Source organism: Zootoca vivipara, chromosome 3 (assembly GCF_965207765.1).
Source record: "Zootoca vivipara chromosome 3, rZooViv2.hap1.1, whole genome shotgun sequence".
Lineage (NCBI taxonomy): Eukaryota > Metazoa > Chordata > Lepidosauria > Squamata > Lacertidae > Zootoca > Zootoca vivipara.
Window position 1 is genome coordinate 35,320,459 of NC_142586.1, and position 12,394 is coordinate 35,332,852.

General features: G+C 39.9%; 1 protein-coding gene across 50 annotated transcripts in view; it reads left to right on the plus strand.

Moving 5' to 3' along the window:
• The window catches only part of RIMS1 (regulating synaptic membrane exocytosis 1), a 235,258-nt gene that overhangs the window by 125,250 nt on the left and 97,614 nt on the right, over positions 1 to 12,394 (plus strand). For all 50 annotated transcript variants that reach the window (XR_015948904.1, XM_088665888.1, XM_088665849.1 and 47 more), the window contains 7 exons: positions 567 to 666; positions 2,924 to 3,047; positions 5,996 to 6,042; positions 7,484 to 7,596; positions 9,103 to 9,233; positions 10,573 to 10,744; positions 10,853 to 11,009. Coding sequence is in view for 49 of the 50 variants with exons in the window: in XM_088665888.1 (XP_088522014.1) it covers positions 567 to 666; positions 2,924 to 3,047; positions 5,996 to 6,042; positions 7,484 to 7,596; positions 9,103 to 9,233; positions 10,573 to 10,744; positions 10,853 to 11,009 (844 nt within the window). In the remaining variant the exon portion in view is untranslated. The remainder of the gene's footprint in view (positions 1 to 566; positions 667 to 2,923; positions 3,048 to 5,995; positions 6,043 to 7,483; positions 7,597 to 9,102; positions 9,234 to 10,572; positions 10,745 to 10,852; positions 11,010 to 12,394) is intronic.

Below are 12,394 nucleotides of genomic sequence, written 5' to 3' on the forward strand. Positions count from 1 at the left end.
GGTACTTCTGCCCCTTTAATGTCTGGGGCAGGGGCCTGACATAGATATAATTTGCATTTCTGACCTTTCTCTTTCTCCCAGTGAATTCCTAATATAGACAGATGAATTCCAAACTCCTTTCCAGATAGGGGAACATCTCCCTTCATTAAGAACACTGAAAGGTTTCCTGTGCTCGAATCCTGCTTGCTGTTTTCTCACAGGCATCTGTTTGGCCACTGTGAGAACAGGATGATGGACTAGCATGAGCCATTGGCCTGGTCCAGCAGGCTTTCCTAACGTTCATAATACATGTTTTGACCTAGAACCTGTTTAAGTATTAATATGAATATGAGAGCTTTTAGAAATATAGTTTTGCATGTATAAGGCCTCTGAACCTTACATAAAATATCACTTCAGCAAGGACTATTTTAACTTTGAACTTGTGTGGCCTGTGTGTAAACATTCTGGTCAGCAAGTCGTGATAGGTAACTTGCAGCTGTCTATTGCATTAAATAATTTTTCATTGCATTCCTTAAAATGTAATTCACTGTATTCTGAAAACTGACTCTTTTTCCCCACCCACTCAGGTTGTAGGAGGAAAAATGACTGATTTAGGACGACTTGGTGCCTTCATTACCAAAGTAAAGAAAGGTAGCTTGGCTGATGTGGTGGGACATCTAAGAGCAGGTAACTCAGCCACTGAATTATTATTATTTTGATGTTGTGAAAATAGCACTGCTGTTGTGTTTTGTGCTGCATTTACAGCAGGAACGCAGAACTTTTTCAGGACTACATTTCCCCATAAACCTTCTGGGGGCCAGAGCTGGGTGGGGGCAGAGGCCAAAGCAGGCAGAGCCACAGATTTGACCCTTATGTACTATGTACAGTGGGCTACCTTCCAGTCATGCAAAAGTCAGAGGTTCTTACATCTACAGGCAACACACACCACTCCCCAGCCTTCATCTAGGCCAGGGGTCAGCAAACTTTTTCAGCAGGGAAAAATGAATTCCTATGCCCCACAAATAACCCAGAGATGCATTTTAAATAAAAGCACACATTCTTGGCAGGGGGTTGCACTGGATGGCCCTTGTGGTCTCTTCCAACTCTATGATTCTATGAAAAACACCAGGCAAGTCCCACAAATAACCCAGAGATGCATTTTAAATAAAATGACACATTCTACTCATGTAAAAACAAGAGAGGCCTAGAGTGCTGCATTTCATCTCCAGATGTGAAGTTCCCTATCCCAAATTAAAGTTTGCAATAAAACATTTCAGTCTAATGTGATGGTAGCAATATATTGATAATCACTATCTTTACTGTCTGTAATAATGTGCAGCTTGCCCTTAGAAGCAGCTATTTATATATGGTGAAAATAAAAAAGCATTATATTCATATATAGAATTGGAAGGACTTCCTTATATATGCATTAAATATTTAATAACAGGCTTAATTTTTAAAATACCATTTAAATATTTAATGTTGACATTATTATCAAATTGCTTACTTGAACAAAAATGGGCCCTAAATGAATCCACCCAGTTGAGTGCAATGATCCCCATGAAAAGAAGCACCTTTAGATTGCACACTTGACACCCTCTGCTTAAGTGAACATGGGAGTCTGAAAATAAATGGATACATGCAGTACTTCTGCATCTGCAGATCTGCCTTGGGGGGGGGCGGAGGTATGCTAGTGCCTGGGCTCCCCATTCTGTGTTAGGCGGACAGAAACTTCAGAATACAGAAGGAAATCGTCTTCGGTGCAGTAAAGGACTCCTTAAAGAAAATGATGGGAAGTGATGAAAATTGGGGGCTTTGCAATTTTTTGGGATCTGTGGATTTTATTTCCATATAGATAGCTCAGTTGGTAGCACATGAGACTCTTAATCTCAGGGTTTGAGCACCATGTTGGGTGAAAGATTCCTGCACTGCAAGAAGTTGGACTAGGTGATCCTCAAGGTCCCTTCCAACTCTACATTTCTGTGATTCTGCGATTGTTTTTGTATTCAGGGTGTTAGCAGAGTACACTGTGTACAAAATGAACTAAACTAAGCTTTGACATGAGGATCGCCAAACAGCAGTCTGTTTGGCATGAAAAAGAGCCAGGGCTCTTTGAGCAGCCTCTTTGAACATTGAAACCCCTTAAGATAGTGTTGGTGTTTGACTGGCCACTTGGAGGAGCTTACTTCTGTCTACATGCATTGGCCAGGAAGGTGCTTCTCATAGAATCATGGAAGTGTAGAGTCAGAAAAGACCCCAAGGGTCATTTTATACAACCCCCTGCAATGCAGGAATCTCCTGTCTGGCCAGCATATGAAGAGGTCACTAACATACGTTACACAGAAGATGGATTCTGTAGCAAATTTAGTTTTGCACAATTGAAATGGATTAAAGTGCTCTGGCACAATAAACCCACTTAATAAAGAGCCAGACATTTTATGATAGGGAAAGTGATGAGAAAATGCACTAGAAAAAATGAGATAATGTTCAATTGATGGAAAGTCATATAACCTTATTGCTACTAAACAGGATGAATGCTCAATAGTGGGTGTTGTACAATAATAATAATAATAATAATAATAATAATAATAATAATAATAATAATAATACCCCACCCATCTGGCTGGATTTCCCTAGCCATTCTGGGCGGCTTCCAACAAAAGATTAAAAATACATTAAAATATCAGTCATTAAAAACTTCCGTAAACAGGGCTGCCTTCAGATGTATAACCTGTGCATAAACAAATCAGAATGGATGCTAAATAAAGAGCAGGCACTGTATAACTTCTACACAAGCTTTCTGCAAACTTATTAGGATGAATATTCAATAAACTGGCCATCTGTAAGCCTGGAAAAGAAAACTTTTTTGGGGGTGGAGGTATTTGTGTGTGCTTGAAAGTGATATGAAAGGCAGGAGGAAACCTCCCTTGTGTTTACATTTAAGGTGATGAAGTTCTAGAATGGAATGGCAAACCGCTTCCTGGAGCTACAAACGAAGAAGTTTACAACATTATTTTAGAATCAAAATCAGAACCTCAAGTTGAAATTATTGTTTCAAGGCCTATTGGGTAAGGTTCAAATCATTCGTTTTGTAAATGCACAGTGTTACATGTGGAATCTTGCCCCCCCCCCCACACCTGTCATAACTATGTAAGCGTTTCTCTGTGTGACTGTCTATGCACACACACACACACACACACACACACACACACACACACACACATTTCCCCTCTCAATTTTCTCTCTCTCTCTCTCACACACACACAGACATACACTTTTCAGACATTTCGCAGGAGAAAGTAAAGGAGATGGGTTAATTTGGAGGGCTCCCCCAACCCATGCCACCATTTCAATCTCCTTTTAATTTGTGGAAGGCAAATGTCTGCCAGAGGAGCCTTTTGTATTCATGAACTCCCACCCCCCAACACTCATGTTAGAATCCTGATTTTCCATGAATGCAAAAGGCTTCATTTTGCAGCTTGTCTCCTTTCACAAGCTGGAAGGTGATGAGATTAGTGACAGAAGGGGAACAAAGCTTGCATGCTTATCCTCACCGGATGTCTACTTTCCCCTACATTAGGAATGCCGGAAGAGGGCTATTGTTGCCATAATATATGCACATAGTTATTTTAAGAATAAATAAAACGAAAAAGGCCTGAAGGGGTGCAAACACTGTTAAGTGGATTGACCTCTTGAGAAAACCACATTGTGCAGGGATCTGCGGCGTTTTAAGAGTTGTAGCTAAAACTATAAATATAAGGGGGAGGGATAGGGGGAGGGATTTTTTAAAATGATTATTGGACACAGTTTCCACAGGTGTTACAACATTCTCCTTCATATTTTGCTAAAGCTGTGTAATCACACAAATATTGCAGCCACGAGGCCAGACAAGGCAAAACAAAAACAAAAAAACGTTTACCACACTACTTTGGGTTAATTTCTTCATACATGTTACATTTATTTACGTGTCATGTTTATTTATATAAAAGTGGGTTTCTGTGGCATTACTGTGGCACAGACAACAGTTTCCTGGATTCTGAGCAACCCACAATGCTTCTTTGTTTATGTGTGAGAGTATTCAAGGCCTGTGTGCAGAAAGTGGCTTGCCCATATCATGCAGCTTAAAGCTATTGAACAAGTCCCTATGCACCATATCTGGATAACATTCACACATGCTATGCCTAAGACCCCTGGCAAGGTCTAGCAAATCTCATGCTGCCAGGGGACTTTATAGATTCTGGTGAATCCCCAGCATAAAATTATGGCAAATCCCCACCCAAATGTAAAACTAAAATATGTGGATGAAGGTAAAAATTATTGTGATAAACAATCAAAACTGCTCAAGGGCAAACAAAATCTTTTCGGACTGAGAGCCACTAATAGGAAGCATGTTTTGCTGTTTCAGTGGCTAATGTATACAAATCTGTAACATGATCCTATACATCAGAGGTGGGAAACCTTTGGCCCTCCAGATGTTGCTAACTACAACTTCCATCATCACTTACCATTGGTTAGGCTTCCTGAGGCTGACAGGAGTTATAATTCAGCAACATCTAGAGGGCTAAATGTTCTCCACATCTGCTGTACAATGTCCATTCAGAAGTAAATCCTACTGAGTTCAAGGGTGCTTACTCCCAGGTAACTGTGTTTAGAATTGCAGCCCTATTTAGGGATATATCAGTTTCCATGTGTATTGTATTATATATCAGTTTCCACGTGTATTGTATTTCCATGTGTATATGCATTTATTATTATTTTTTACCTTTTCCATATTTTCTTTGCCCCCCCCTTTGTTATTGTTAGTTTTTTTCATAGGCTTCATTCAGCAAACTCCTTGAGACGCGTGTATAAAAACTTCTAGTGAGTTACACAATCTGTGTCATTTTCAAAAAGGGGGAAAGTCAGAATCACTAGCTGTAGATAGCTGTCAACGTTCTGTTCTCCAACATATTTCCCTTTGTTGTGTGATTTTACAAATATTGTGGAACATCCAACTGCAATAGTAACCTGATAGTGTGTTCATATTGAAGTTGCTGCCTGTGTTGTAATCATTGTCAAAACCAAATGTACATTAGTGATAAGTCCCTTAGGATCATCAAGTTCTATTGTAAATCCCAGCTTTACTAATGGAAAAAAAAGGAAATTAGGAAGGAGGAGGGAAGAGTTTCATGAATGGGGTGTGGGATTTTGTTATACTTACCTTACTTTTGAGGTGGCCAAAATCTTCTGCGAATGTCCTTTCTTTCATTCTACAAATCATCACTCTGGTGCTGGAATTTTCAGCCTTCCTAGGTGTCTGTAACTCAAGAAACTCTCAGGTGGGCTTTCCTGTAAGTATGGGAATGTGGAGAGACTGCATACACTCCTCCTGATAGATTGTTGTTTTTGTTGTTAAATGTGATCTTTTCACTTTTAAAGAAATCAGTTCAGGGAGGGTTTTTTTTTAAATGGATTTTTTTGCTGAAACAAAATCAGCAAGTGCTCCATTCCCAGGGGCTTGGCAAACTCCCTGGCTTCCCACACTTTAGCTAAAGCCTAGATGATGGTGTCATAAAGCATCACTCCCTGTAGGGCTTTCTCAGATCAGGAAATACAGGCACCCAGGGAGGCTGCAGACTACTAGAGAAATGTGCAATGGAAAGAAACACACACAGTGCCCTCGTCTCCCTCACAATAATTAAGTAAGCTCAGCCCTGTGCCATCAGAATTCTAAAGAAAATTGAAAGACATTGTAAAGCATCCTGGGAATGGAGAAGGAAGATGAAGCCTCTTTTGCCAAAACAGAGGATAGGTTTTGGCATAGCACTATGAGAGAAAAGTTAAAGTAAAAACAACAATATATCTAACAAAGATGTTTCAAAGACCTGTAAGTGTGGGATTTTTCAGGGGCATGAGTGAAAATCTGAGGGAAATTATTGTTGAAAATTAAGTCATTACCTCCCTCTAAAATTAGCCCATGTGTTTGTTTTGTAGAGAAGCTGTTCAGGTTTTTCTAATTTTTCTATACCTATTTTAGTGACATTCCAAGGATTCCTGAGACTTCTCATCCTCCACTAGAATCTAGTGAGTATTTTCTTTGTTCTTGCTTATGCTTAGATTGACAGAAAATTATTTAGAAGAATTTATGCAGCATTATGCAGTCTGTTAGTGCAATCTTTGTCTTGAACGACTTTTGATTTTTGATACCACTGGGTTCAGTCCACAAAATGTTGATGCTGATATGCCTACACTTTCAATGGTGAGAACACTCAAATGTCATCACCTGAACAGATTGTTTGAATTCACTTCCAGTTTAGACAAGAAACTAGCTAGATTGTTTCTCCTGTGGTGTGGTGAAACTCCACATAAAAATGAAGCTTTGAGGGAAAAAGTTTTTCCGTGAGAAAATGTAACTTAGGGTCTTCCTGTGTCATCATTTCCCTGAATTGCAAATGTCTATTAACTTTCACTCCAGGTTGTGTTTCAGTTGCAAAAACTGAAGAACATTCAACATCTGTTGTGTGGTATATAGTTGCACAATCATAACAGGCCCATAAGAGGTCGTAATCCATTTTTCCTGCATGTGCCACATGAATGTGAATTTTAGGGTGATAGCCAATGTTAGTTCTCAGCCCATCAATTTCAATAAGTTTACTCAGAGTACAACTTAGTTGAATATCACTCTTAGTGCTATTATTCTCTGAACATCTCTAGCATTCCACTACCAACTTTATTTCTGATTAACAAATGGTGACAATAGTACTCCGTTCCCACATCTTATTTATTTATGAGTCAAATTTTGGCCAAAAAATGACCCCCAAGACAACTTACATTTTGCAAACCTTTTATTTTAAAGTTAAGATAAAATCTTTGACACCTATATCACTCTCCAAATTTTAGCAAAGAATGTCTTTTTTTTTATTACTATACTGTCCCGAGTATATTCTCCCCCATAGCGAGATTATCTGTCTCCTTGATATTGGATGGAATATTGACATTGAAAATAGCCTCGGGATTATTACTTGACTGACCAAGTGGAAAGGCTGTCAGTTTTCTTATTTTGTTTTTGCATCTGCTCAAAATCAAATGTTTTGTTGAAAATCCAATATTTAATGACATTTATCAGAATTTTCAAATGTTTATTCTTCTTCCCTTTCCTGCTCCTCTTTTTTCTGTCATTTTCCTTTCTATAACTATTTGAAAATAAATACATGTGCAGCTATGGAAAATGGGCTACAAAGGGAAGGTACTTTGTTTCTTTTATCATCACCATCATTGCTGTTGTTATTTTGGCGAAGACTCTTTTGTCACCCTCCCCTCATTTATTTCGAAAGAGAATCTTCTTTCTCATGTTGATGAATAGTCAACCCATTGGTATTGGCATCTCAGAGTAGTTGGTTCAGTGTGTGCAATGCTACATGTTAAAAGTAGCAGCAATAATGAAATTGTTTTTGGTGTATCTTGCATTAAACTGCTGTCTCTTCCCCCTCACATTCTCTCCCCCCCCCCCCAACAATCCTTACAGGTTCTAGTTCATTTGAATCTCAAAAAATGGAACGGCCGTCAATTTCTGTTATTTCCCCTACTAGTCCTGGAGCCCTAAAAGATGCTCCACAGGTCCTGCCTGGGCAGCTCTCTGTAAGTACAAAATGGCGTTCACCAGCAGCACATTTCGTTTGCTGTTTTTGTTCAGGTATAGGTTACAAAACTGAGCAGATTAGGAGGAAAATGTCAGTGAAAATTTCAGCCTTTCCTTTTTGTGGTTTTTTTTTTTGACGTCTGTGCAGCCTAAATTGTATGCAGAAAATGTTTTTATTGACATTTTGGAAGCAATGCTTTTGTATGAATGTTCATCACTAGATCATCCAGTGGTGACTTGGATGCATGCATAGGCTATCCCAGTTATAACACCACACGTACAACTTCCACATTACCTCCTGTCTTCTTGATTTCTCCACATTTGATTGCTTTGATGTCAGATGTGTGAACTGACTCAATGAAAAAACCTCCACGTATAGCAGGGCTGGTTCTACAATGCAGCAAGCTGTAGGAGGGTAGATGAAGGCAAGAACTGGTGCAGCAAGACTTTGGCCCTAGTAATGGGTGGGGGGGTCATTTCAGGCAGCAAAATGTACTGGTCTGGCATAGCATATTTTCACATGCAAGTCATCCCTTGATATAACAGCCATCAAGCGATGAACATGCATTAATAAGAATATAATAAGAGTTCTCCAGGATCAAACAAAAGGTCTGTTTAAGTTTGACATCCTGTTTCCCACATCGGTCAAGCAGATGCCTTTGGGCAGCTGGCAAGTAGAGGCTGAAGACCACTGCCCTCTCCTGTTGTTGCTCCTCAGCAGCTACTGGTCAGTGGCATCCAGGTTACCTGAAAGATCTCCTCATTTTATCCTCTTTAGAGGTCTTGCGCTTCAATCAACCGCTTAGGCTGGCAGAATTTGCATTACAACAGATGCCACATAATACCTGTTCCGCTTTTGTAAGAATTGAAACTCGCTGCCTATTGATATCAAGCAGGCCCTTTCAATGTACTCTATTCCACGCTGGGTAAAAACCTTATTGTATAGACAAGCCTACCCAGATGTTCACACATGCTTTTCAATTGTCTTTTAAATCTGCAAACTCTCTATACTGCACCTGTTACAAGGGGGGAGACTGCTGTCTGTTTTAGCTTTTCGTTGATCTTAATTACTGTGTTTTATATCATACCTGCCCTGTAAACTGTCCAGGGATATAGCCATCATTACTATGCACCATTAACAGGCTCATCCTCTATGTCTAACCCTCTTTAAGGCATCTAAGCTTGTGACCGCCACTAGTTTCCTTTGGTATTGAATTCCATAAATTAATTAAATGCTATGGAAAGAAATACTTTTGTCTGTCCCGAATCTCCTGACCATCAGTTTCAGTGGATCATTCCCAATATCTTACTAATTAATCAAGTATATTGTGGCTAGGCTTAAGGGAGGAGTGGATATTTAAATTTACAATACTGTATTTTACTTTTGCCATTTTAAAATGAGCATATTTTTACCCCAGCTCAAGTCTTAAGGATCTGATTGGATACGAATCCAAATGAATGCATTTTCTGGACTGACAAGTTGCAATTATTTTATAATATTTTAGGTAAAGCTTTGGTATGATAAAGTCGGGCATCAGTTAATAGTGAATGTTCTTCAAGCAACAGACCTGCCACCCAGAATAGATGGACGCCCGAGAAATCCTTATGTAAAAATGTATTTCCTTCCGGACAGAAGGTAGCTTTTTAAATAAAAAACATGCTCTACTGAAAAAAATAGTTTGAAATAATATATTGCTATATGTTTATATGCTTTTCTAAAAGAGCAATGAAAAATCCATCTATGAATGGCCCTATATTTAGAGTAATTTACTCCAGTCTCATGACTGTTCTAAGGACCATCTTTGAATAAGGGTTAATACCATGAACTGTACAGTGGTACTTCTGGTTAAGAACTTAATTCGTTCCGCAGTTCCATTCTTAACCTGAAACTGTTCTTAACCTGAAACACCACTTTAGCTAATGGGGCATCCTGCTGCCACCGGAGCACGATTTCTGGTCTCGCCCTGAAGCAAAGTTCTTAACCTGAGGTACTATTTCTAGGTTAGCGGAGTTTGTAACCTGAAGCGTTTGTAACCTGAGGTACCACTGTATCTTTTATTGGGGAAGCAGTCAGAATCCTTTTCGATGGAAGGGATTTGTAGGAAAAGAAACTTTCCGCGATGGAAAGTTATCCTGGCCCAAGAAAAGAATATTCACCATACCACATCTTCTCTTCCAATGTTATCCTCCCCCTTCTCCTCTTCAACCTTATTGGTAGAGCTGATTTTTTCCATTTATCTGTCCCTTCCCCATTAAATGTGTGTGTGTGTGTGTGTGTGTGTGTGTGTGTGTGTGTGTGTGTGTAGATAGATAGATAGATAGATAGATAGATAGATAGATAGATAGATGATAGATAGATAGATAGATAGATAGATAGATAGATAGATAGATGATAGATAGATACAAAATACAGTAAAAGTATTTTTGTCCAATCCTTGGTCTTTTATTTTGAGTGCAACTTTTGTACCAAACACTCAACCCGTGGCTTGTGTTACTGATAATTCATTCACTAAATGGACTTGGGGTAATGGATAACTCTCATAATGGCTTGGTTCATTTGCCTGCCCCTTAGTCCTTCCACTCGCCTAGGGGCTGAAACTCAGTGGTCCAGCATCTACTTTGATTACAGAAGGCCCCAGATCCAATCCTTGGTATTTCCAGGTAGGGTTGGGGGAGAACCCTGTCTGATGATCTGGAGAGAAGCTGCCAGTCAATGTATACAAGGCTGAGCTAGATAAACCAGTGGTCAGACTCATTATAAGGCAGCTTCCTATGTTTATAGTTGCTGGACAACCTAAATGTCCCCTTTCAGCCCTTTTGACTGCTGAGTGTTCTTGGCCTGGCAGCACTGCTCTGTGGCTGAGAAACAAGGCCACCAGCATAATAAATATGGTAGTCGTAGGGAGTGAGTCAGAGGCCTTGCTTTCTGCATTGTGATTTACAACAACATTTTGTTTTTTGTTTGTTTGTTTCAGTGATAAGAGTAAGAGGAGGACCAAAACGGTAAAGAAAAGCTTAGAACCAAAATGGAACCAAACTTTTCTCTATTCCCACGTGCACCGTAGAGATTTTAGAGAACGGATGTTGGAGATCACGGTCTGGGATCAGCCCAGAGTGCAAGAAGAAGAAAGCGACTTTCTTGGGGAGGTGAATGCACATACGTTGGCACTGCAAACTACTTCTATTTTAGACATGTGACAGGATCTCCAGAGCATTTTGTTTTCTGTTGATGAAGCTTGCTACCTTTCCCCATAGATCCTTATAGAGCTGGAGACAGCACTTTTAGATGATGAACCACATTGGTATACGCTGCAGACGCATGATGAATCCTCACTACCTCTGCCTCAGCCATCACCTTTCATGCCAAGGAGACATGCCCATGGTGGAGAAAGCTCTAGCAAAAAATTACAAAGTAGGTCCACGACTCCTTTTTCTTTTCGGCTAGTTTGTTATGATAACAAAGGCGTACTAACACGTGTTAGAACATGTAAGCAGCTGCCTTCTTTAAAAGGTTCTGGAGTTTTACTTGAATAAGAATGGGTGTGAAAATTTCAGCTTGGATCCTAAGATAAGTTTAGGACGTTCACAGAAGAAAGGTTTTGTCACCGCTGCAGCCATCTGCATTAAGGGATGGGGAAGAAATTGAGTTCAGTTCACATTTAAAGACGAATCTACCTTATTACCACTTTCTGAAACTGTGCTTTAGCTGAGATTCCAGCATTACTGGGGGTTGGACTAGATTACTTTTGGGATACCTTCAGACTCTACCATTCTATGATTCTGTGATTTTATGCAAACCGAAACATCACTGTGCTTTGAAATTTGCTCTTCTCTGAATTTTGCAGTAAAGTTTTCCAGCCAAGAAACGTGTACAAAAATGCATCTGCAGGCATTAAGTGCATCCAACTCACACATGGTCACCGACTCGTGATCACAAGTCCTTATCTTAAGAATGAAAAAGCAAGAAACTGAGAGAAACCAATTAACAGATTCACTGATCCCGTTTTGTGACCAACCAGAAGCCTCTCCTGAACTATGTGGGACGTGTACAGGGGGCTGCTGGGGGAGACCCTCTAGAGCAACCTTGTGTCTCCAGATATTGTTGGACTACAACTCCCATCATCCCTGACCACTGGTTCTGCTAGCTAGGGATGATGGGAGTTATAGTCCAACAACATCTGGAGATACAAGGTAGAAAAAGGCTTCTCCGGAGTGTCTTTTTGGATGTTCACAGGTGCTACAAGGTGAGGGGAAGAAACTTTCCACCCACAGCAAAAGTTCTCTTACCTTAGGATCCAAGCATTGATAAACAACAGCACTGAGCAGCATACACTCCCTCCGTGAGCTTTACCGTTTCCATATTACTTCACTAAACTTATGCCAACTTGGTGGCGGTCATCTTCAGTCCAATTTATTTCTAAAGCAATTTCACTGTATTCACCAAGTGGGGTCCTGTAAATGTCACTGGAAGATTAGGACATTTGATTCTCGGCTGTTGGCACTAATATTCAATATATAGCTCTAGCTACTGCATTTGTGGCAATGTATTTGAAACTCTGTACGTACTAAGTTTTAAAGTCCAACAAAAGGTCCGGGTTCCTTTGACTTTTAAACAACTTTCAGGACCTTCACTAGCTCAGAAAATGTGTACATTTAATGGGAGTGGGGAACTCAACAGAGTTCAAGAAAAGAAGTCCATGAAAAGCTGAACTTTCAAGCCCTACATGGTTCTTTATCAGCTAGAAACACTTGATTTCAGGCATGGAATGTAGGTTGGGTATGGGTTATGAGAGGCCC